This window comes from Melanostigma gelatinosum (assembly GCF_949748355.1).
Source record: "Melanostigma gelatinosum genome assembly, chromosome: 1".
NCBI lineage: Eukaryota > Metazoa > Chordata > Actinopteri > Perciformes > Zoarcidae > Melanostigma > Melanostigma gelatinosum.
In genome coordinates this window covers 4,320,271-4,344,470 of record NC_136634.1, presented here as the reverse complement: position 1 = coordinate 4,344,470, position 24,200 = coordinate 4,320,271, and the positions used below count along the sequence as shown (strand labels likewise).

Sequence of the window (24,200 nt, the reverse complement as noted above, 5' to 3'; positions counted from 1 at the left end):
TTTAACTGTCATGGGTCACGGAGGTCAGAGGTCAGGATCAATCTCAGCTGTTGTTCTCAGGGCTACACGGGGGGGACACCTGGTCCTTAGATCATGGTGATGCAGCACACTATTCCCCTCCTAACACCTTTTCTACATTCTTCAACAAGGCATAGCTAGAAAGAACGGTCATTTTCAGCTGTCTGGCTTCCTTCAACACTTCATTCAAAAAAACAGAGGTTTTTTAAAACCGCTGGTGTTTGAACGCAGTGTTGCCCGCGCAGGTAAAAAGGAGGACGGTCGCGGCACAAAGCACCACCTCCCTGCAACAACGTCACTACTGCAACGCTAACACCTGTTCCTACAAGACTTCCCTTCTGTGAGACGATGAACTCAGCTCATTACCAAACACCAACATCGCATCCTCATAATTACAGCATTCTCATTGCAGTAAAAATCCTGCATCTCATTTTAAAGCTGCCATCAGCCAAAATGAACTGGCCTTAATGGCCGCTGACTGCATTCCTAAACTGGCCAACCCCCTCCTCCTTTTTTTAGCGATCTGATCGTTTAAGTACATGCGAGCATAATTGAGGTCACTCCCTTGATTAGATTTGCGCCAGCTTTTAACAAAGCCTGCTCGAACTTAATCCAATGAGGCCCATTGTGGGGAGAGCGGCGGGACGACATCGCTCCCGGTTAGCTTCAGAATCAACCGAGCCGTCGGGCAATTAGAGGGCTACGCTGATAAAGAGGCCGGACAACTAAAACTAATGACATGACGTTTCTCAACGCTCACAAGATAACAAGTGGACAATTGAGCAGTAATTCTCCTCTTTACTTTGTTCAGACACTGAGCTTTTAGGTAAGGCTTAGAAATGGGAATTATTTCCATGAAGTTAAGTTTCAATGGTAATTTAACAACAAAAATGCTTTTAATGAACGAAAAGACATGAAGCAACAAGGCAGCATTTAAAAAGAAATGAAGGCAATGAAACATAGTTTTGATTGGATGTAAAGGTGTATTCAGTCTGGTTTATCAAGAAGGGGCCTGTTTTGAGTTTCACGGTAATGCCGTGGCATAAAGCGACACAAAAATCCCAAAACGCATCGTCATGACACGCAGAGAGTCCTTAAAATGTGTATTTTACACACCTTCACTTGAGATCAGGTTCGCTCAGCACAATCACAGTTAGTCCAAACCGCCTTCTGACCTGTGGCTGTGTGTCACACACTCAATCCCCTAATCTTCTCCTTTGTTATCCATCACCGTCAATTAGTCATGTACCAGGAGCCAGAGGAAAGTGTGTGTGTGTGTGTGTGAGAGGAGACATGCCTGTGTCCAAATTTCCACATTTTCAAATGTAAACTGTCTTCATTACTTTCTATAAACCGATTAGAGTAGAAAGTTGGCAGATGAATTGCTAATGAAAATAATTGGTAGGTGCAGCCCTGCAGGTGAAAATATAACTTCAAAAATGTTGGTGATTAAATACATTTTTTTAATTTGCGCTTTAAATGCACAGAGTTCAACCTTCTCTGTAAGTTAAGAACGTCATACGACCAAAAGGTTCATAAATCGATTGTAAAATCAAAGTATTAGCTCGAAAAATCCATAGAAGGAGGCAACATCTTCTAGTTCTTCAAAAGCTATTTTTAAAAACACACCATGAACAGATTTGACATGTTATGCTTATCTTTATGTCGCTTCACAGGCATTGATATGTCACGAGACGAATTGATCTCTTCTCTGACCAGATCAGTGTCTAGATTAAGAACGGGAAGGATTTTGACTGGGACAAGACTCTCTCTCTCTCGCCCTCGCCCTCTCTCTCTCTCTCTCTCACTCTCTCCCTCTCTCTCTCTCCCTCTCTCTCCCTCTCTCTCTCTCTCTCCCTCCTTCCTATCTAACCTGTGCCGGTAAACCCTCCTCTGTTCTTAACAATAGGATTTCACTCTCTATAAATACGTAGGCCTGAACAAGTCGGAGCTCACCTAGTCAAGCTGTAACTAATCCAGAACTATTTCTACGGTTCCCCTTGAGGTTCAATGATCCGGCTCCTCGAGGTGCCGGGGATGAGCGGGCATGCTGGTATGTTGGAGAGAAAGAAACACATTTTGTTTTGGACGCACGCCCAGTTGGTAAAGGGGACGTTTCTTCTCAAATCAAAAGCTGTTGATTGCGGTTTCTGGTTGTTTTTGCTTTGCATTGCTGGTGTTAGTGTACGTCATTGAACTCAATCACTCAGCTTTGGCAGAACAGGAATGGCAGGTCAGCGTATTGGCACATGTGAGTGCATAGCGCACTCACATGAAAGAGCATGTACGCCACCTTATCTGAGTCTTGTGTTTACAGGCAACTGTTGACAATATGCAGCGCGATAAATGCACTTTGATTTACGGGGGTAAACAATGTTGTATTATGTGAGCCAGGGACACTTTAGACTGGAGTAACTGTGATGTGAACACAAGCCAAATATATGCGTGTGTGTGTGTGGTGTGTGTGTGTGTGTGTGTGTTCAAGTGGGCAAGCAGCTCCGGAGTATGTTTGTTAAAGCCTTTGGATGAGGCTCCAAAATGCTTGGCTCCCTTTCAAATCCTGGATCACTTGCTGATAATAGAGACAGATTTCTGATGCTGCTGCCAATATGTCGTTCTTAAAAGATGCTCGTTTGCATATGCAGTCAAAAGGCATCACTGAGGAGGAAATATACAAATCATCTGGATGCTATCAATTTAACCTCCGGAGTCTTACTCAATAATTAATGTCTATTGGCGTATGACCCTATAAGCCATACAGTAAACAGCATGTCTCATAACTATGTATGAGATTTTGTCGTCAGCTAATATATGGCTGCAAGGCCCAGAGACAAGCCCTGGGTCTTAATAAATCAACCATATCTAATGAACCCCCTAATTGTGATTTACAGCCTGCGAGCCCAGCGCTGTGATGGAGAGACAAATGGCTGAAAAGAGAGAGAGAGGGAGCGGGAGAGAGAGAGAGAGAGAGAGAGAGAGAGAGGGAGCAGTCAGGGGACGAGAGTATCCTCGTCCAGCAGAGCAACAGGCAAAAAAAGAGGCTTTATTAAAAACGCTGCTCCCTTCCAGCAGCTGTGAAATTCTTGCGCGAGTCAAGAGGTTTGTCAAGATACGATACTTACTGCGATACAAACCAGAGTAGCTGGACGAGTAATCGTCACACTCACAGTCCAACCAACGAGAGAGAGAGAGAGAGAGAGAGAGAGAGAGAGAGAGAGAGAGAGAGAGAGAGAGAGAGAGAGAGAGAGAGAGAGAGAGAGAGAGAGAGAGAATGCCTAAAAATGGCTTTTAGTGCTAAATGGCATTTACAAGATTCCACCGTGCTCGAAGAAATACAAGCAGTAATCAATGCTGGTGAACTCCGATCAAACTGTCAAAATAGGCAGAGCTGATCATCAAATGTGAATCAAGATTATTTTAGGGATTTACTGTTTAGCTTTAAGAAGAGAATGTTTGTGACCCGGCAGCCAAACAGTCGAGCCAAAACCAAGCGCCGCCAACTGGCCGCAGCAAACGTCCTCATTTTACAGCTAAACTGTTCACTACAATGTGTTTCTAAAGAAAGGAGAACAAGGCAGTGCAGCAACTGAATTTTGATTCATTTTTGCGTTCGAGGCTCCTCGGCTGTGATTGGTTGTTTTTCTTCGGGCGCGTTGGAATCTTGCGAATGCCATTAGGAGCTCTAAAAGGAAGCAGAGGAACTGGATTTGTTCACGTGTCTGTCTCATGTACTACCGTCAGGACATAGTGACAGTTCTTTGCAAATAATACAAATACATAGTTCCCAGCTGTGGCTTTAAAGTAGCAATCCATGTAGGCCAGTTTCTTTTTGTTCAATTCGTGATTTATTCCCCGTGGTGATTCGGGTGGAAGCATTGCCCTGATGTATGTCTTTAGTTGTCATTAATGTCTCTCTTTTTGTCGCGATGGCTTAATAATGATCCTCCTATTTATTCCAGACTGACTGAAAACATGACGCACATTTTTTCTGAGGCAGATAATTGCTTTCGTTAAAGACCAATCAAGACCTGCCCCTCAGAACGACAAACGTAAAAGCTTTTATGAACCGTCTGTACAATAGAATCACTGCCGTTCTCAATGCCACTGTTTTATTTCAGTTGAGGGAACTAAGCAGCAACACATGAAAGGTTTATTGCCTGATGCACAAAATGCCGGACTCTGCACGGTTGACGTCAGTCATGTTGCTGAACAACCCTTATATATGTATATATATATATATATATATATATATAGAGTCTTATATCTCTGCCCTGAGTCAAAGGCTTGAGTCCATGTGAAGGACGGCCGCTGTGAGTTGCTAGGTTAATACCCTGCACGGTTTGAAGTGAGGCCTTGTGCACCGTGAACAATGTATATTGGCTGTGTGTCGGTAAAGGACAATGGAAACCTTGTGTAGGTGCTCTGACCTCGCGGCACACACTCACACCTTCCCTACACTCAAGAATGTGACTGTGTGCATGTGTTTTTACGTCTTGCTTGTGTTCATATTCCAGAGCGTGACATATTCATTTTCCCCGGCAGGTTTTTTCTCAGCTAGCATGAACTGGGCACAGAACTTTCTACCCTACACGTGTCTATTGTTCGGCCACTCGTCCATGGTATCAGATGTATCCATCACACATGACTGTTTCAAATCACACAGCCTGTTTCACACAGTACACATATACCCTGTTCCCACCAGAATGAGGGCGTGTATGCAGGTTTCTTTTTGTTTGGGAAACCCGATGAAAATAGGCACTAGATTCGTTTCCAATTACGAGTATGCCGTTGCACTGGCCTTTCTGTCCCTGGTGCCACTTTCAATGGGAGAAGGGTCAGAAAGCAGTGACAATGTTGAGGTGGTTTGTTCTTTTTTTTTTAATCTGCTACTTATTCAGTTTTTCTTTCAAACGTTCAAATCAGAGCTGGTGATTGTGGGAACAGTGGAAGGACCAACAAAGGGTTTGAATGAGGTGCGTTTCGACCGTCAGTAAAATGACTGTTGTCTGACTGGAGTCTGGTGGGATTGAGGAGAGCACATTAATAGTTTTAAAAGTTTTGTACGTTGATGAATTATGATAATTGTCCAAATCCCATTCGATTTGACTTATATATTCACTTGAACATGCGTCACATCTTAAAGGAATTTAGCAGAACAATTAGCAGTTTGTTATATTTCCACCACTGCCGATCGGAGCTGGAGCCGAAAAATACCAAACTACTGCCGAGTCATTTGTCCCGGGAATGAATGCCAATTGTAAGTTTTCCTATTTCAGACAAAAGCCAGATGTTAGTGGGTGTAAGTTGTTTTTTAGCCCGGTGGGAAAGAGGCTATATACAGCAAAACACACACTTTATAACAAGTGGCTGCAGCCAGACCAGTGGACACAGGATTGGAAAGGAAAGGATTAGTCTGGATTGTGAAGGCTCGAAATGCCGGGGGACATTGACATGCCTCCAACCGCCAAACCAGGCAACTGCTCCTGCAGAGGAGAAGAAGCTGCTCCACTGCTGGTTCAGCATTACTTCCCTCACTTCTCCTCTGCCTTCTTTACACTGCGTTCACGTCTTGTTGTGTAGATAAAAGAGATATATTGTGTGACTCAAATTCCAAGTTTACATCTTGGGGATTTGTTACACTTTCTCGTCCAGAGTTGACGAGAGGAAGTTAAGTAACAAATAAAACTTAAAGCAGCTAAATGTGAATTTCAGGGTATATCTATGATTAAGGGATTGCCTTCACATGGTTCTCAGCATGGGCCTCCTGAGCTGGGGGCTAGAAGCTAACAGTGATTACAGCATGAACAGTGCAAACAACGTCAGAGTTGACAGCTAACGGTGTTATCCTGAGGGGGAAGCGCTGTATGAACGCAGTGCAGGGCTCACACACTGGGACTCACGTGCACTAACATGCATTCGAGGCCGGACTTATACGTAAACAAAGCGCGGAGAAGCTTGGATTACAACACACACAGAGGGAGAGAGTTGTTTCCTGCTATATTCCTGTTCTGACGTTATCAGCTTTAAATGACATAAAGTCTACAGTACTTCATCAATACCAGAATCAGGTGACACTTTATAGAAGATAAGAGACAGAAGCTTTCATTATTCTTTGATGTTTTAGATACTGTGGATTATGTTTATTTTCTTTATTGTGTTTTCTTTGTGGTCATCAGTTAAGTTCTATTTATTGTAATGTTTTGGCTCATTTGTCTTAACACAAAATTACATTTAAATTGGAAAAAAAGAGTAATACACTGCCAAAATGAGTATCAATTAAATCCTTTGTTGTGAGCATGACTTGTACACATTACCCATTCAGGCCGGTCAATAATTGAATGAAAATATGTTGTTTTGCGACGGACTGGAAGCAGCATGCCTCTGAATAATGCAGCCATTTCATGCTAACAAAGCTGAGGAAATCCTCAAAGCTCTTTCTGAGATAGGGAACAAAGCTCATTGTCAGAGGATAGAGAGGCAACTGGGATTACAATGGGGGCATCCAGTGAAACGACTTGTCGGTCCTAATCTGGGATTAGCAGGCGTTTGCGCCTCCTGGGCGCTTTAAAAGCCACCTGTTTGGACACCCCTGCAGATGATGTTACTCTCCTTGTTTGATTGTAATTCTTTTGTTTACATCAAAGTTTTGAAAGAAGTTTGTTTTTCCATTATGAGGATACAATCATATCTATTCACAAATGTAGTTAAAAAAATATACCAGTCGTTTGAATTTGCTAAAATGAAAGGTACGTATTCGTTAACTCAGTCCACCGTATCTATGTAGCCACTGTCATTATGTCACTGTGCTAGTCCGAACAAGAAATAGTTCTTTGAGATTGCAGAGATTTTTATTCTCAGTAAGAATATGTGCATGGTCGGTGATGCCTTTGCTTTTTGTTGTCTGTGTTGTCAAATCAACAACTGAAACTAATTAACAATTAACAAAGTTGTTATCCACTTTTGTGTTTTTAGAGAGATTCTGTCCCTTGTGTCCTCTCAGCTCAACAAACTGAATTATAAATGTGTACTGGGGATGGACAACTGAAGTAAATTAACAACATAAAAAACAGTAAACATGGATGTCTGACGATTGTTCTTAGCTGCGGTGAAACCCTTGAGTCTTGTAATGACTGATTGAAGCTCGCTTTTTTTCTGCTGCTAGCCTCAGGGCTAATGCAATTACTCTAAAAAATGTGTGAGGGCAGCTGTCGTATCGCCACGGGCTTCTATCATGACTTTCTACTGTTGATGTCACCCTGAAATAGATTTAACTGCCAATGATACTTCTGAAACTTAACCCGCTGGAAAATTGACCCACTTTGATTTCTTAATCTGCTTAATTTCTTTGACGTAAAGCACTGTAAAGATATTTACGTTCCTTTGGACGCTTTATAAAAATATGAAGAAATATATTCCTTTTGGAGAAATATTGGGAGAGTTGTTTTTGTATACGGATGGTTGATTTCAAACACAGGGCCATTATGTTCGAGTTCAAAGGTAATCGGTGTAATAATTAGGATTGTGGCTTGAAGTGAGAGGACATGTGGTTGTTTGGTGCTGCCGATAAACCGAGTATTACCTCCTGTAAGTCAGGTGTTTGTCAAATGGTAGGCAGTTTGTGCTTTAAGCCAATATAGATCAGCGGTGAAAGGAGGTGAGGCGGAAGAGAGATGACAAAGGGAGGGTTAGTGAGTGTCGTTATGGAGACTTAAAAGAAGAAAGAAAATGCAGAAAAATTGATGTTGACTGGGCGTCAAGATCATCGTTGGTGGAATTAAAGCTACCCTCTCTCTGAAAGATGAAGGAAATATTTGACCACATAATACATTTGTTACTCTAAAAGGGCTCCTTATCCTCAAACATTCTCACATTTTTAATTCAGCTGTTTTTCTGGCCAAGGTTTGGCAGTAGTCTTGCTCCAAAATTGCACTATTAAGTGAACACAGATCTCTTGTATTGTAGAGCCATTACTTTCTGATGGCTTCGATACCCTTTCTCATATAGCGAATATAATGCACATTTTAAAACAGCTTTTGATTGGTTAAGGTACTGTTAAGGTAAATGTTAGATGGACTTGTATCGAGCCTCTCTAGTCTTCGGACCACTCAAAGCACTTTAACACGACATGTCATTCACCCTTTCGCCCAAGGACACATCGACATGGACTCACGGAGCCGGGTATCGAACAGTCGATCCTCTCATTGACGGATGACCCTGCTCTACCACTGAGCCACAATCGCCCCAACTCTAGCAGATCAACATTTACTCGTGGCATTCCTCAGGGTTCTAGCCTTGGTCCTCTTCTATTTTTGCTGGTCCTGTTTTATTTCGATACCTCTGGGTCAAGTAATTCCACTTGCATAATTGTTATACTAAGGATATATATAAATATATCTGTACGTAAATCTATGAGAACCTGGGCCTCAAGCAAATAGAGGGCTTGTTAGGAAGGCTATGGTCTGATTTGGTTTATTTTGCAAACAGCAAACTATAAGTTGTGGGGTGGTTTTTGACAGAAGTTTAGCAAAATCACAAAATGTCCTACAAATGTCCCCCCACCCGTTTGTAGAATTCACAAAACAACTTGCTTGAAGAGCAAAATGCTTTCAAAAGGCAAAACAACTTCAGCGTTCTTTAAGTATCTAAAATGTTTTTGTCAAACATATATTTATACAAGTACTGTACGAAGTCTGCTGTTTTATGGGCATATTTTATCTGTTTGTACAGTGGCATAGCCACCTGGACAATATGCTCTACTTTAAGGATCAAGAGATAAAATGCTCACACTGGCCAGGTCTTCTAACTTCCTTGGGCGTGAGTTAGTAGACACACGGTCCTTTTGAGCCACCGAGTGTTGACTTTGGTCTTCAATGGTTTCTTCAATGGTTTACTCTGTATCGTTGCCATGAAGTAGATAAATGCATATGTGTACTGTATTTGTGTTAGCTAGAGGTGTGTTCGCGTGCCAGAAAAAATAACAAGCACAAGGCAGGGTGTTGGTCAATAACGGCACCTCTGGATTTCTTCGGGTCTGCGGTTTTGGTCCCGGTCCCTGAACACAGAGACCCGGCATAGTGATGTGTGTCTACGCCCACTGTACAAACGACGCATTCATCATTTGAGTGTTCCATCATCGGCTTTGATTGAGATTTTCCATCAGCAGGACTAATGGAGACATCGAACCCCATGTTTGCTCCAGGTGTCCATATGATGAGAGACAAAATCCTTAAATTGCACTATTTGTGAGTATTAAGATACTCTGCAGACACTGGATACGGTGAATGTCTCTTCACATTTCCCTCCATGGAATAGATAGGAAATATGTTTTGGCAATTTTATATTTTAAGAGACTAATTTCAAAACCGAATTGTTTTAAGGACTTTTTGGAAATATTTGTATTCAAGTATTATTTAATAGGTAATTTGACGGCAACATCACCAAACTGATTACCATAGATACCAATGAGCCATTAACAAACCAGCTTATAAACACCATTCTCCAGGACCATCTTCCTGTCGGATCCAGTGCAGTGTGACCTTTCATAAACCGCCACCTACACCCTCTGCCGACCCACTTCCACTCTTGTGGAGGGTCCGCCATGTAATTGCCATCCCAAACCAGTTAACAGGGAGTAAAAGTGGGTTATATAACCCTCCAACAGAGAGTCCACATCGATGCTGACTTACTGGCCAAGTGCAACAGTGTTTTGTGTTCGTCATGGATCACGCTGGTACTGTGATATGTCTTTTTCTTCTGATCTAGAGTTTTTTTCTTTGTCTGGTCAGTGATGGTGACTGTAAGGGGGGAGCCAAAATAATTTAAATTATAATTTATGTATGTAATACATGTAATAGGTTTAGAAATGTTTAGATGCTGAGAAATTGTAAATCCACGGCTAATACAATGACAAGGCTAAACAGAACAATATTTGACTGCTATATATTCTTACTGTTGTAGAATGAAATCACTCAGATCAACAGGAGTCACTTCACTTTGTGCCCTGCCTGATTGATGCCTCTGTCCATCCCCTCTGAGTGCCTTCAGGTTGTAAATACTTCCTAACGAGGTAAATACATAGAACTCTCCAGTGTAACATACTGATGGTCGCACAATGACTTCCGTTTACCTGAGAATTTGGTTGTGATGAATGTACATGCTATTCTAACCTGACCACAGCATACGCCTTCTGCTTACCTCCCTTCATTGTTTCACTGAAGTCATGAAAAGGTCAGCGAGGACCTGCAGTCGCAAGTGATGAGCACATAGTTGTAGTCAAGACCACACCGAGACCAAATCATGACCAAGACCAAGTGTATTGAGACCGAGAAAGTTACCTCGATAGGTTGAGAACAGGTCAAAACCAGGGCGAGTCCCACATAAGACCAGGACCAGACCAGTGCAAGTTCCACACTTCGTGACACACTTTTGATAAAATGTGGAACATGCCAACCATAGGCAATGTTTAAATTCCAGATTCCATAAACACACACACACACACACACACATAAAATGATCAAAAGGCATTGCAGAGAATTTAGCAATCACAGTAACGATGTTAAAAAATAATTCAGCCAATGCACAGGCAGTCTAGTGATATCCTCGTAGTTGTCGAACGTTGACCCGGTCTTGAAATAAAATCCAGAGTCTTCTTTGTGAAGACCGTGTTAAGATGCGGTGGATTCAGAGACAAGACCGAGACCGCGTCCGCGATCTTGAGCACTACAGCACAGCGCAGCTACTTGTTGGCTCTGCTGGAGACAGAGCTGCCTCTTATAGTGAAATCCATGTTAAACGGTTGGAATTTCAGAAAACAAAACTGCTTTTCTTGCCGTTAAGGCATTGACGAAGTGGGCTGATTTTGGGGGTAACTGGTGTTGCCATTGAACATTTCTATTTTGGGCAAAAAGAGCCGGGACGAGGGAATCTCTGGGAGAAAACAGGGCACCGTGTGTGCGTTCACATTCCACATGTCTGACCTATGACAGTGGCCTCTGTGTGCAGCACTCTGCGATGATCTAATGAGAGTCCAGACAGACCCGAGATTTAGGAGCCGTTCTCATACAAGGCCAATTCTCTTTTTTCATTTATTTATCTAGGGATGGTAACTGAGCACATGTGTTCTTCTAAGCAATGACTTGCTACTCAGTCACACCTGGGAGTTGCCTGGTACGACCACAGACTTCTACTGATGGCCACCAAACTTCAGGTTTGAAAGACGTGAGCATTTAGGAGGCAAGGGGTCTAATGATAGACGCTATCGAGTTGCATTGTTGGTAGGTGTAGGATTCTTGTAGCTTGACCTTTTCAAGAGACTAAAAGTCAGGATTTATCGGCACCTGGTGCTCCGATTTTATTTTTAAATCGGCCTCTTGTGAGTTTCACAACTTTATGGAAGTGCAACACAAAATCGCTGGAGTAACCCTTTTAAAAGATCATTTAAAATTGATTACAACTTGGATCTTATTTTGTAGGTGTGACCACATTTCAGTACGTCAATAGTTTTTCACTCAAAAAAGTAATTGAGAGGAACTTGGCAACAAAAGGAAGCCGGTGTTTTAGCCCCTTTCTTTCTTCTTAAACCTTCAGTTTCCTTTTGCTTTTCTTCCACCTTATTTTCATGTTGGGACTGTCCAACAGACAAACAATTCCAAGGAAAAACCTCAGCTTTCTTTCTCCTCTTGTGTTTTTTTTCCCTCTTCTCTCTTTCTCTTTGGTATTTCCCACTTCCTCAGTTCTATCCAGCTGGGACGGCTGGAGATTTTACACCCAATTGGTCGAGTCGAAGGCCTTTGTCGGAGCCCTTCTCTCGCTCTACAAGTGGCAGAAGGGACCTGGGTTGTGAATGGCGCTTTGTGTACTGTTTTTCTAAGAGGGGGCCCTCTTTCTCCCGCTCTCATCTGTCACAGGTCCCTCTCCGTCCACGCTCCACAATGCCTGATTGTTTCTGCCAAGTCGCCAGGTTCCAGGCCAGATCTGAACGACGCTTTCCTGCCAAATTCCGACCCCGGTTTTCGTTTTTCTTCCACTCACAAAGGGATTCTAAGTTACTGTCCACGTTTTAGAAGGGGACTTAGCTTGCTGTCCACCAGCAACAGTTTGTTTGCTGAATGTGTCTCTGAGCTGAAGGCTTTAATAATGTCCAAAGGCAACAAAGGAGGGAAGGGAACTTGAACCCAAATGCTCAAAGAGAACAGCAAGTAACATTGCTGAGCATACCTTCATTGTGATTTTAATTACATTTGGTGTCTTATCAACTGAGATGTTAACCCTGCTCATGGAAAGATCTTCCCAACCTGACTTCACGCTCATAAAAAACTCAAACAATGCATGAGGACGAAAAATTAAAGCTGTTCACTCAACAGTGGGTGCCCTGTTTAGCTTTCAAGCACGCAATCTCACCAGTATCACTTTCCAAGACATATTTCAGATAGGAGAACTGCTTTCAGGGGAATAAGTTGATGTTTTTCTAGATGGCTGACAATATGAAAGGGCTTTTCGGAAAGAGGCTCAAGGCGATGCGTGTGTGAAAAATGAATTTCTTTTTTCAGCTATCAGTGTAACATTGTCGTCATATTACTGTTTCCTGAGAGTGTTTCCGCGTTGCCAAACTCATTCTGTTGTTGGTCTCGTTGGGAGGGTCCTGATATTGACATGCATAAGAGCTGTGGTCAGAGGGAAAACCCACACCTCCAAAATACATCTTTTTAGACATTAAGACAAATAAACGCTTAGTTTCTGATAATGCACATATATCTTTTGTTATTCAGTGCAGTCTTATCCTATAAAAGGCTGTTCAAACGATCAGACTGAATAGGAAAGACAAAAAGTAGTGATGACCGACATCCCAAAAATACAGCACAGCAGTTCTATGTTTTTCTCAATGACATGACAGAAGCAGCTGCAGCCTGATGGCAACATATAAATGGGCCTGATAGGAGTTCCTCTTCTTCTTATTGTGTTGATATATTGTTTGGCATTGCACAGCACACAGCATTATGATTATACCTGATGTCTGGTGCTATATTCTGGCACTGTGTTGAATGTAGCTGTTTAAGTAGTTTGTCTGTTTTCATACAGCGTTTGTTGTTATCCAAGCTATCATGAACCAGGAAGTATAAAGGCCGCAAAGACCCGCACAGGGCGAGCGGGATGTGTCCAACAAACACTGGTCTTTCAGCCAGGAGACCGCTTTTTGTTCCCCGTGTGAAACGAGAAGTTAACGTAAATTAACTTGTCACGTAACTTCTGTACTTAAGTAACGCCACTTTCGAAGTTATTTTAAACCAAACCACAATCTTTTCCTAAACCTAACCAGGTAGTTTTGTTGCCTAAACTTAACTTAGTTGTTTCCTGTGAAGACAGAAGTTTGCTTTGAAAAAACGAGCATAAATTGACAGATCTAGCTGGACTTTTGAAGGAAAACGCACGAAAAATGAGGAGTACATGTTTCCTTGGATGTCATATGAACCATTGTATGAGGATAAGATTTGAACATTATGTATGTTCACAAATTATTAGCATGAGAACGTCTTTCTGTGTTTATTTGCATTACCTTTAAAAATGTGGGTGAACTATATGCCCATCATTTTACTTTTGAAGTCATCAACAGATATGTGAACAGTGAAGAGAATTGATTTTAGAATCAGCTGTAATTAAATTAAACTGAGAGAAAAGAAAATGTGAACACTTTCAGCAGAAAATACAAATAAACAACTCCTCACCATTCACCCGAAAACTCAAAGTCAAAATAACTACAGTAACTCCTAAAGTCATTCCACAGCAATGACTTGGTAGAGCTTAACATTTGCCGTGTTAGTTAAACAACAGAGTCATCTAAACACTGGTAATGTGATTCTCTGCCGGATGACGAGCGCATGTATACTGTTTTCCTGCCCCGACCAATCACAGAAAGGCCTTGCGGCATGCTTACCAACAAACCCCTGTACTGTTGCATGATGATACCATATCAGTGGCAGCGAGTTATGGGGCTGGGCATTCCTGGCCATATGAAACACCAGTTCCAAGAAACTAAGTCTTAAGCTCCGCCATAAACACAGCACCAGCAATATTGTCAGCTAAATATAGGCGCTCCTCTGCCTTCTCCCTTCCCGGCTCCCCATCAGCTCCTTCATCGCTCCAGTGTGGATTGCAGCAGTTGATTCTGGATTAGTCATTTGCTGTTTGCTGGTTGTCTTATGATCTCATGCACTCAAACCGCCGTGTAAAAACAACGGAGGTTCTGGGAAATGTAAACATCAGGCTGACAGCGGTCAAATCAGGCATTCGGTGGAGCTTGGCACTGGTGGCAAATGAATGAATCTCAGACTTCACCGAGTGAAGTGGGAATAATAATTGTTATCATTCCCAAGACTGGCAGAAGTCTTCCAGCTGTTGCAGTCTTGGTCGTAAATTGCTGAAACTCTGACGGACTCTTGAGCGGCTGAATGTTGCAGCATCTTCTCCGTCACGTACCCAACGTCATCTGACTGCCGTTAGGCGCTGCAGGTAGCGCACAGTGTGGTTTCAGAGCTTCTTAGCTGAAAACAGCTCCCTGCTGCAACCTGACCTCATGGGAAGGCGTCAAATAGCACAATATTTTTTAGGACATTTTGCGTTTAATGACAACGCATTAAACCATTTTAAGTTGTTACCGTGAAATGAACACATTTAAGTTCAGACAATAACACGACTTAGTTGAGTTTCGGAGAAACATCATGGTTGGGCTTAAAATATGTAGGTTAACGAAGTCAAATATAAGTACGGTAACATAAGTACAGAACACACATCACAAACAGCACTAAAGCAACTTCAAAATGACACAAACAGCGGTCTCCCGGTTGAAAGTCCTATGATTGCTTGACCCACTGTCTATTACTATTGCACCCAACAAAAGAAGTCTTTCTCACTTTTTATACTTTCACTGTACAACAATGTTTTCCTTTCAGTTCCCACCACACAGTTGTCAGTTAACTGAACTGTATTTGGGTTTTAGGTTTGGTTTCGTTGATACTGATAATATTCCAGCGTATGCATTTACATTGCAGTCCTTGCAGACTACGCGGCGTAAAATGACACGCCAAAGCAAGAAAGCCGTTCTTGTTGCACGCTAAACGACTTCCAAGTCGCTGTGTCAATAATAGGCCATTTGGTGAGACTGGGCTGGAAAAATGACACTGATAAGAATGAACCAAAAGTGAAATTTGCTTCAAGATGCTCAAACATTCCTTCGAGCTGAGCGAAACTGCAGAGTTGAGTGATAATTATCTGTGGGTTTGTCCTCACCAGCTTACCCTTTCACGCTCAAGTAGTCACATGATCCATTGTTAATATAAAAGTAGTGACGATAGCAGCTTCAAGTATTTAGCTTGTGCTCTCATCTGGACCGGTTTACAGTGAGGTGATGGTAAAATAATCTTCCTTCCCTCATTGTCATCTTTAGGAACAGTGTAGCATGCGAAGGTCAGAATTGTATTAAGCCAGAGAGCCTGAAAAGATGATATTAGAAATATTTATTGAGCATGAATGAGAGAAAAGACTCTTTAGGGTAAGATAGACAAGAATTGCAGCTGGCTTCCAAAGGACAGTAGAAAGTGATCCAGTAAGTTACGATGGTGTACTATTAATGGTTCTCCAACATCTTCAGGTCAGAGTTGAGTGAGTCTCAGTTTTCGTGCGGCGACACTATCCAGCAGCCGTCCTCTGGTGTAACCTGAATAAGACAGTCACTGACACAAGTAGTGAAAGGTAACATGCAAAGAAGGTCATGACCCCTCGGAATCCCGCTACGACAGTCAAACCCACATGGAAGCGAGCTCTTTCACACAACACACTTTAGATCCAGATGCACGTGTTTGGAATCGACACTTGCATGCGCTTTATTCATGTTTTCGTCTCACATTTTCTCCATCTCTTCATTCTCTTCATTCTCTTCGTCCTCTCTCGCATTGACACGTGGTTTCAGTCTTTTATCGCACTCTTATCAGCTCCCCGTGTAAAGGATTTTGCTGCTGCCGCCACACACACACACACACACACACACTCACACACACTCACTCTGCGGCCGATCGCTTCTTTCCCTCCAGACATATCACTGAGGGTCATATTTACGTTTAAGGGCACCCAGGAGGCTGCATATTTCAGAGGTGGACAGCCCGCTGTGATTTACTGACCGCTGAAGTGGCAATCTGTTTCACCTCGCAGAAGTTGTGTTTATGCGAAGGCTTGTGTGTGTGTGTGTGTGTGAGTGTGTGTGTGACATGTCTTTTTTTTCTGGAGCAAAAACAATTCCTAACAGTCTGACGCCCTTTCCGCTGGAATTTGCATTGTCAGTTATCGCGTAGTAATTTGGTGTGGGTGTGTGTGTATTACTTCAACGCACCAATTAGCCGCATCAGGACAAAAAAGATGTGGAAAACCCTTTAAAGGGGGCTTGTGTTTCAATTTAGAATTAGAATTTAGGGCTGAGATTAGGCGACAGGAGAGGAGGGTTGAGGGAATAAATGTGGTCAATGAAAGTCCTCATAAGTACAGGGCAACAAAGGGAAGTCATTACAGTAAATGATGTATTAGCCTAATGACTCTCCCAGCCTGAGGCTTACATTAGGGAAAAAAAGAGAGATTTTTCCACTGAAAGGCAGCAGCACAGCGTCTGCTTTTTTTAACAGCTCTGAGGTGATGAGTGGCCTTGATGCTGCTTAATAGATTATCCCCGTGGCAGTATGTGCTTAATGTGCATGTGTGTGTGTGTGTGTGTGTGTGTGTGGAACATTCAGCATGAATGCCTTGTAGTCATTATAAGTCTCTCAGATTGCGATAAAAGCCAAAAATGATGTGTACTTTAAGTCGCTTGTGTGAGTGAGCTGTAATTACATCTTCAGCATTCGTGTGTCTGCATTTTAAATGAAGTGTGGTTCTGAATTAAAATGGATGGTTCTGAAATCTCCAACACTTTTCCTTTTTCTTTTGTGAGATCAGCGGCACAAGTTTAGAGCTTCAACTGGTCACTTGAACTTTCCTCCATCATGGGTCCTCCTCTCCTCTCTTTAACCTCCCCTCTTGTCTCCTCTCCACTACTTTAATTTCCTCTCCTCTCCTTATTACTGTCCTGCTGTCCTCTTCTTTTCTCCTCTCCCCCCCTCCCCCCTCCTCTCCTCCCTTTTCCTTTCCTTTCTTGTTCTCTCTCCTCTCCTCTCCACCTAGCCTGAAATAACGTTCGGCAATGCGCCGGTCTAAACTTTGCCATCAAAATGAAAACCACTTTGTCTTGTCCTCCACAGAATGATGTCTTCCATGCGAGCAACACCTCCCTTTCACCCACCGTCTGAGGACGAGGAAGCGATGGGTCAGGACAATGCGGCCTGGACCAGCGAGGAGCGAGTCGGCCCGAAGGAGACACCGTCTCCCTCTTCGCATGACCGACCCCACCCGGATGAGCTGCAGCCAATCAGGGAGAAGCTGACGGACGCGGAGTGGGAGAACATGGTGCCTGCTGCGATGGTGAGATGTGAATTACGCACAGGGCTGAGAAATTGAGCGTATCTTATCTTTAGATATGTTGCCGTAACTCAAATCTATAAAACAAATGAGGTGAGTGTGTGTACATAGTGCACACACTCAGGGCACACGGCTCATAAAACACTCATGAAATACATGCAGGGGTAAACAGGGTGTGCAAATTCTCATGCATAATGATGATTGTGCACAATCGAATGCATACACCCACACACACACCCACACACACACCAGTGGTCCTCTCTGGTCTGTGTGCTGCAGGCAGTGCTGTAGGCAGCCCAGTGAGGCTTCTCCTCTAGAAAGTTATAGCCCTTTGTTCTTCTCATCTCCACCTCCTGTCAGTCTGTGTGTGAGAGTGTGCATGTGTGTGTTAAAGGGTTAGTTTCTTGGCTTCAGGTGCTGTTGGTCCCTAATGGAAGAGGCGTGTTTGACTTCAGCCTCTGAGGAAAGTGGAAAGTTCTGAGAATAAAGTTTCTTTCCGTATCAATGTTGTGGCATAATACATTTTACATTTCCCAAAACAAAAGTCCTGTTCACACTTCTGATTTTACAAAAAAAACATACTTCTGTTTTCTGTTATCTTGAGATTATAGCTACAATAACCATTCAGTGCATAGTGAGAACTTTAAAGATATTATAGACAACTTGACTTTCAGTTCAAAGTGGCCTTGAGGCAAAAAATGTTCCTGAATACTGAAAGCTTGTGAAGTTCTCACACACTTCTGAATCTCCTCATGTGCACCAGCAGGAGTCTGATAAGACAAAATAATGAATTTGTGATTTAAAAAACAAAAGTTTTGAGTGTGTTCTGAATTAGATAAAAAAACAAAGAAAAGGAGAAAATGAACTGGCACAAGAAAGCCTCCACAAAAGACTCAAACTGTGGTCAGCTCAGCGCATTGTTCGTATATTTTAAAGAAATAAAACTTAATTCTGAACCGAAGCACAATTCTTCGTGTTTGTCAACTGACCTTGGAACTATGAATTCAATAAAGAAAAGAAGGACGACGGTGTGTCCCTTTCTGAACAAAAAGGGCAGAAGGTTAGTGAGGGAGTTGGTAGAAAGAGTAGAAAACGTTTCAACAGGTTAAATCACACAAAACAGCATTGAATGAATGTCAATAATATGGAAGAGGGACAAGCTGAGGACAGAAAACACCGGCCTGTTTCTCCTCCTCCCGCCACCGGCCTCCAACAGTGAGGGGAAATATATTTGTGGAACTCGTTTAGTGTTGGTCGAAAAGTGAAGGCCAGTTTTTAAAAAAAAATCTAATTTTCAACAGATTTTTCTTGAATGTTTCCTGCATTTCAAAAGTCTCCAATGTGAAGAACTCTTCCTCTGTGTGTGTCACGGGAGTTCACAGGTAGGACCCAAACGCAAGACCACAGGAGACAGAAGTCAATGGAAACAGGTTTTATTTAGCCCGACTAAGACAGGAAGGTGTGGAGCCCGTGGTGCGACACCCGAGTGGCAGATCGACGGTGTGAGTCCCGTGGCTCGACACCGGAGGGCTGGCAGCTTGACGGCGTGTGTAGTCCGTGTAACACAAGGAGGGCAGAGCGGCGGAGTGTAATCCGTAGAACACAAGGAGGGCAGAGGATGCCACGGGGTTGAAGCGGGTGAAAGACGGTACGACCTGACAACCCCAGACTGCAGGACCAGAGTTTATATAGAGACAGGGGAATCATTACTGGGACCTGAGTCTGGTGTGTCAGGCTGCAGGAGGTGATCGGCTGGAGTGTCCTCAGCTGTGCACAATCACGGGTGTGGCCATGGGAGGTGTCTGAAGGCAGAGGACAAACAGAGCACATGGCACACAATAACAAACAGAGGAATGACAGAACACCTGAGGAGAGGAGATCAGGGGAAACACACAACGGGTCAGACAGGGATCCTGGATCCTGACAGTGTGTAACTAAGCTCTTTAGGACCAGATAGTGCACGAGTTGACCCGCGCTTTTGATTCTTCACATATTTCAGTTTCACATTCGAGAACGATGCCTTTCTATCTCGGGGCCAGTGCCTTGCTCAAGGACGAACATCACGGGGGTTGTCATGGATATGCATTGTCTGCTGCAGAGGCTGAATGCGTGACCTTTTGGTTTTTAATATGATCTGATCATCGGGCCTTCCCGCCTTCACCACACTGCTCGACGGCATTATGTGTGGACCTGAAAAAAAACACCTGAACAATCCGAGTGACACACGATATCCTAATCCTCATTACAGAGGCATCTTCTGCTTAAAGACAAAGTGCACAGGAGGGCCTCCAGGAGCCATTTCAAGGGCGTCTTAAGATCCCGCTGTTCGTTAAAGCCCCTTGTCTTTGAAACATAAGCCTGCTAAAGTTCTTGGAGATCCCCCCCACTCTGTAAGGGGAGGAGAAAGCGTCCAGAAATAGCCGGCGCGTTAGAACACCTGTGCTAAAGTGTCTGTTGTGTGGGACAATGTGATCGTCTTGAAAGGCTTCTCGTCTCGGTAAATATAGACGCCTTGTGCCTCTCACTTAACTCATAACCCAGCAGAGCAAACAGCAGTGGGGCAGAAACACTCCCGCAACACCGAATAGAAAAGCAATATGGTTTGTAAGTTAGTAATCTGGTGGTAACTGTGCCAACGTGTAGCGTTTTTGAGGGACTTTGTGCCCGTTAGAAACTTTGGGACACTTTGATTTCAGAATTATTAAAACACAAAACTTATGGTACATTTAAATGAATCTACAAATCTGTGTTTTAATTTGAACTAACCGAAGATGGCTTGTGTTGATCTCAGGTGACAGCCTCAAATTCTGAAAAGTGAATCCAATACTGAAGTGCCTTACATCTGCATTCTCTCTAATGGCCATCAGGGGGCGACTCCTCTGTTTGCTAATACAAGTCTATGACTCTACTTCTCACTTCAGGAAATACCTCAGTCAACATTATAAACATGGGTTTATGGTCTCAATCGCTAGTTTCAAGTCTTCTTCAATACAGCATGATGTTCATTCCCCAACCTGGAATTGCAAGAAACACTGACATGTATGTTAAATAGCAGAGTGACAGAGTACACTTATTTTAAAGCAATGAAATATGGTGACACCACAGAGCTCCTGATGTACCCAGGATGCTCTCTGACCTGTTCCCATATCAGGCCAGCCAGCCCATGCCAAGGGAATGTAAGCATATACTGAAAGGGGACAAGATCTCTGAGTGCATCTAACCTGCATCAGTGCGGATCTATTGCAGAAGCTCTGACCTCGGTTCTCTTATTTGTCTCCTCCCAGGACAATGAGAGCAGTAAAGGCTGCTCAGTCTACTCCTACCGGACTAACTCTACCTCTCCACCCAAGCCAGAGGAGTGCTCCAGGGATCGCGGGGAGCCAATGATCGGCCTCGCCTTCGGGACGCCGGAGCGCCGCAAAGGAAGCCTGGCAGACGTGGTGGACACACTGAAACAGAAGAAACTGGTGGAGCTGACCAAGACGGAACACGAAGGTAGGCCAAAGTCTTCATCCTGATGCCTGTGCGTGTGCATTTCTATGTTTCAACTGTAATGACTCCAAGGAAAGTGGGGCACGCACACTCAATTTCAAACACTGCCTGACTTTAAGAATCACACAGTTAGAACAGTTCAGACCTGGAGGCTGCAAAGTATGGCTCATCGTCCACTTACGTCACTGAAGTATTTATTGTCATGGGAAAATCTTAAAACATGAACTTACGTACAGACAGACTTGTTTTGCTTGAATGGTATGAATTCATTTGACCTTTACATTTGGAAGCAGGGATATAATCAAAACAGGACAAACAAGGCTCTCTCTCGATAGCAATAGCTTGAGGCTAAATGTGTTTTACAAGGGTGGCTTGATGCTGAATAAAAGGTTATGTTAATCATACATGTAACAGATGTGGATTGCCTTTACTGCAGTAGGGTTAAACTGAAATCCAACTGTGCAATAGCAGAAGAGGAGAGCAACCAGTAGTCATGTAAGTTTCAGAATTATCATAATAATGATTATGCGCCCCTGAAAGCACAGTCGGTAAAAGTCATTTTACCTTGCTTTATTTATTATATCACTCTTCATTCAACTGGATAAAAAACCAAATTAAACTCACGTTAACTGTCTTTGTTCGTCTTTCCACTGTTCAAACAATCACCAGTGTTTGAAAGAGAGACTGAGACAGATAAAGACAAAGGAAGCCACACAACCCTTTTAACGCTTTATTAACTCTGTTTTACGGCTCGTTCATGACATTGAACATAACACGAGAAGAAAACAGAAAGGCATACTCGTCCACTGGCAATGGGAAATGTTAAAAAAATCTGCATAAATGCGCACATTTTGATGAAAAAAAGGTTATAAGATGCAGATTTCAGCTTTAAAATAACTCTTAGGAGTGACACATTGTTGATTTCTTTCTATGAATACAAAACGACAGAAGTTTATTCCCTCACTTTCGATACACAGGATGCTGTTGTTGCTCACTTACTCTTCATTCGCACAAACAACAACAGCGGCCTTACCTCTACTTTGTTTTCCCTTTCTGAACACATCCTCCCGAGAGGATCTTTGAACATCTAAAATTACAACTGACTGATCCTTTTGCTCGTTAGATCACAATATCAATCAGGGAAAACACAGGTTTCCCTTTCTCCTGCTCCTCTGATCTGCACCACGAACACAGGGAAGTCTCCCAGCATGCCTCAGCTCGTCCCTTCTCACCCCACAGCAAGCCAGATCTAAAACCATCTAGCACCTCTCTTTACTGTTATGTGCACATAGCAATCATGATGATATCAGAGGAGCGCTTTATCTCTCTCATTTAAAGGTTTTACTTTGTTATTGATATAGTAAAGTGGGCCAGAATTGGACAGCCGGAGGCGGAATACAGTGCTCGGTCTTCAGTTGAAAGACAGGTAGCTCTGCCTGTTATCTGCAGTACGGAAACTGGTTTGAAAGGAACAACGTGTGTGTGTGTGTGTGTGTGTGAGAGCGTGTTAAAAAGTGTTTTGACATCTTCCCGTCAAATCAAAGGGGACATGAGTGGAAGGAAATGCTGGGGGACAAGTTGAAGTGTGTGCCTTCCTTTTATTATTTATTTTCCATCACGTGTAACCGTTTCCCATCCAACCTGCTCAACTTCTGAATCTGCTTCTTTTGGCCGGTTTTCTGCAAACAGTCAGTTGTTCCTGTTTGCTGCATTTATTTTAACATAATCCATCACATTAAACGTTAACAAAAACTTTATTTATTTCTCTCTGGATTTCTCCTTTTTAATTGCAACTATTTCCAGGTCTCCTATTGGACCAGGGAACAGTTCATGCTTTATTAACTGGATGAGCAAATGCAATGCTCGCTGTACTTCTCATATTCTAAACAAGGTGGTCGACAACATGTTTCCTCATCTTGACATCCTCGGCTTCCTCTGTGATCATGGCGTCCTTTATAGTATGTGTTGTGTGTTTATTATTAACTAGTGAAACACGGTATTAATAGAAACAGACACCGTTATCAGAATTAGAAGTGATTTTGATCATGAATGGCACACTAAAAGACTATTTTTGAAATATTTACTGTGTATAATAATTCCCATTGTTGTAGCACATCATCATCTCTTTTTTTAATCATGCACTATTATCACCATAACGCATTATAATGTGTTGCTCTCAGTGGTCATTGTTCGCTGTAAAGTAAAGTTGTTTTTGCATAGATTCAATTCTATTTTTTCCACTTTGCTTAAAGCAAACAATGTAAGTATTGTAAGTCATTATTAAATGCTCAATAATGTGTTATTGTACTGAAGCATTATGAATAGTTATGAGTGCTGATAACTATCATTGTTCAGCGCTATACTCAGATTGTAACAGTGTGTTTATAATATCATGGGCGTCATGAGTGTTACCAAATGATGAATACACTGGAGAAGACAAACACTAGTGGTGCACAAAGACAAACAGGTCAGCGGTGGGTTTTACACCAGTAAATACAAATGTTTCACCCATTGATGCCAAAGAATGACTCTGATTTCACAATGTTCCTCTTCAATGGGAAAAAAAAATGGAAAAAGAAAAACACAGCTCACTGTTGAGTTCGGCTCTTCCTTTGCTAATTAGCGGAGCTGCTATCCCGAAGGACCGGTGGCATTGATCACGCTGCAAACACTTAGCAGAGACAAAAATGAAGCGTGATTAACATGTGCAACATAACCAGGCACATCCAGTGTTAGCATGAATAATAACTCTGGGCCTTGTAAACGTTCCTGTGAATGGCTGTTGTCCCTGAAGATGCATTGTAAAAATGTCTTTCATGCACTGCGGCGGTAATGCATTTCATTTTGAGCCTGTTGGAAGCCTACGTTTGCAGATTCTTTACAGCTTCTTTTTTCCCCTAATGACTTCAGTTGAAATGAGAGGAGGTGATCAATAGATGGCTGCGGCTGAATGCTTCATTAAGTGAGGCAAGCGGCTACGTTCACAGCAGTTGAGCGCTGAAGCTTCAAACCCTTTTTTCCATTTCCCATTTGTTCATTTTTAGGAAATACTGCTTCTTTGTCTCATTACATCTTTCTCTCCTTCACTACATGACACTGGGATTGCTGTTTCTCTTTCTGTCGCTCAACTTCAAGAACCCTTGAAAGCACATTTTCTGGAATCTCTCCTCAACAGGCAACCTTGCTGATTTAAAGCT

The 24,200-nt window shown here is 42.7% G+C and overlaps 1 protein-coding gene across 4 annotated transcripts in view; it reads left to right on the top strand.

The window, feature by feature from the left end:
* The window catches only part of LOC306778810 (transcription factor SOX-6-like), a 107,115-nt gene that overhangs the window by 20,751 nt on the left and 62,164 nt on the right, over nucleotides 1-24,200 (top strand). For all 4 annotated transcript variants that reach the window (XM_079270488.1, XM_079270490.1, XM_079270487.1 and 1 more), the window contains exons 3-4: nucleotides 17,295-17,514; nucleotides 20,796-21,006. In XM_079270488.1, the coding sequence (XP_079126614.1) occupies nucleotides 17,296-17,514; nucleotides 20,796-21,006 (430 nt within the window). In that variant the 5' untranslated portion in view covers nucleotide 17,295. The remainder of the gene's footprint in view (nucleotides 1-17,294; nucleotides 17,515-20,795; nucleotides 21,007-24,200) is intronic.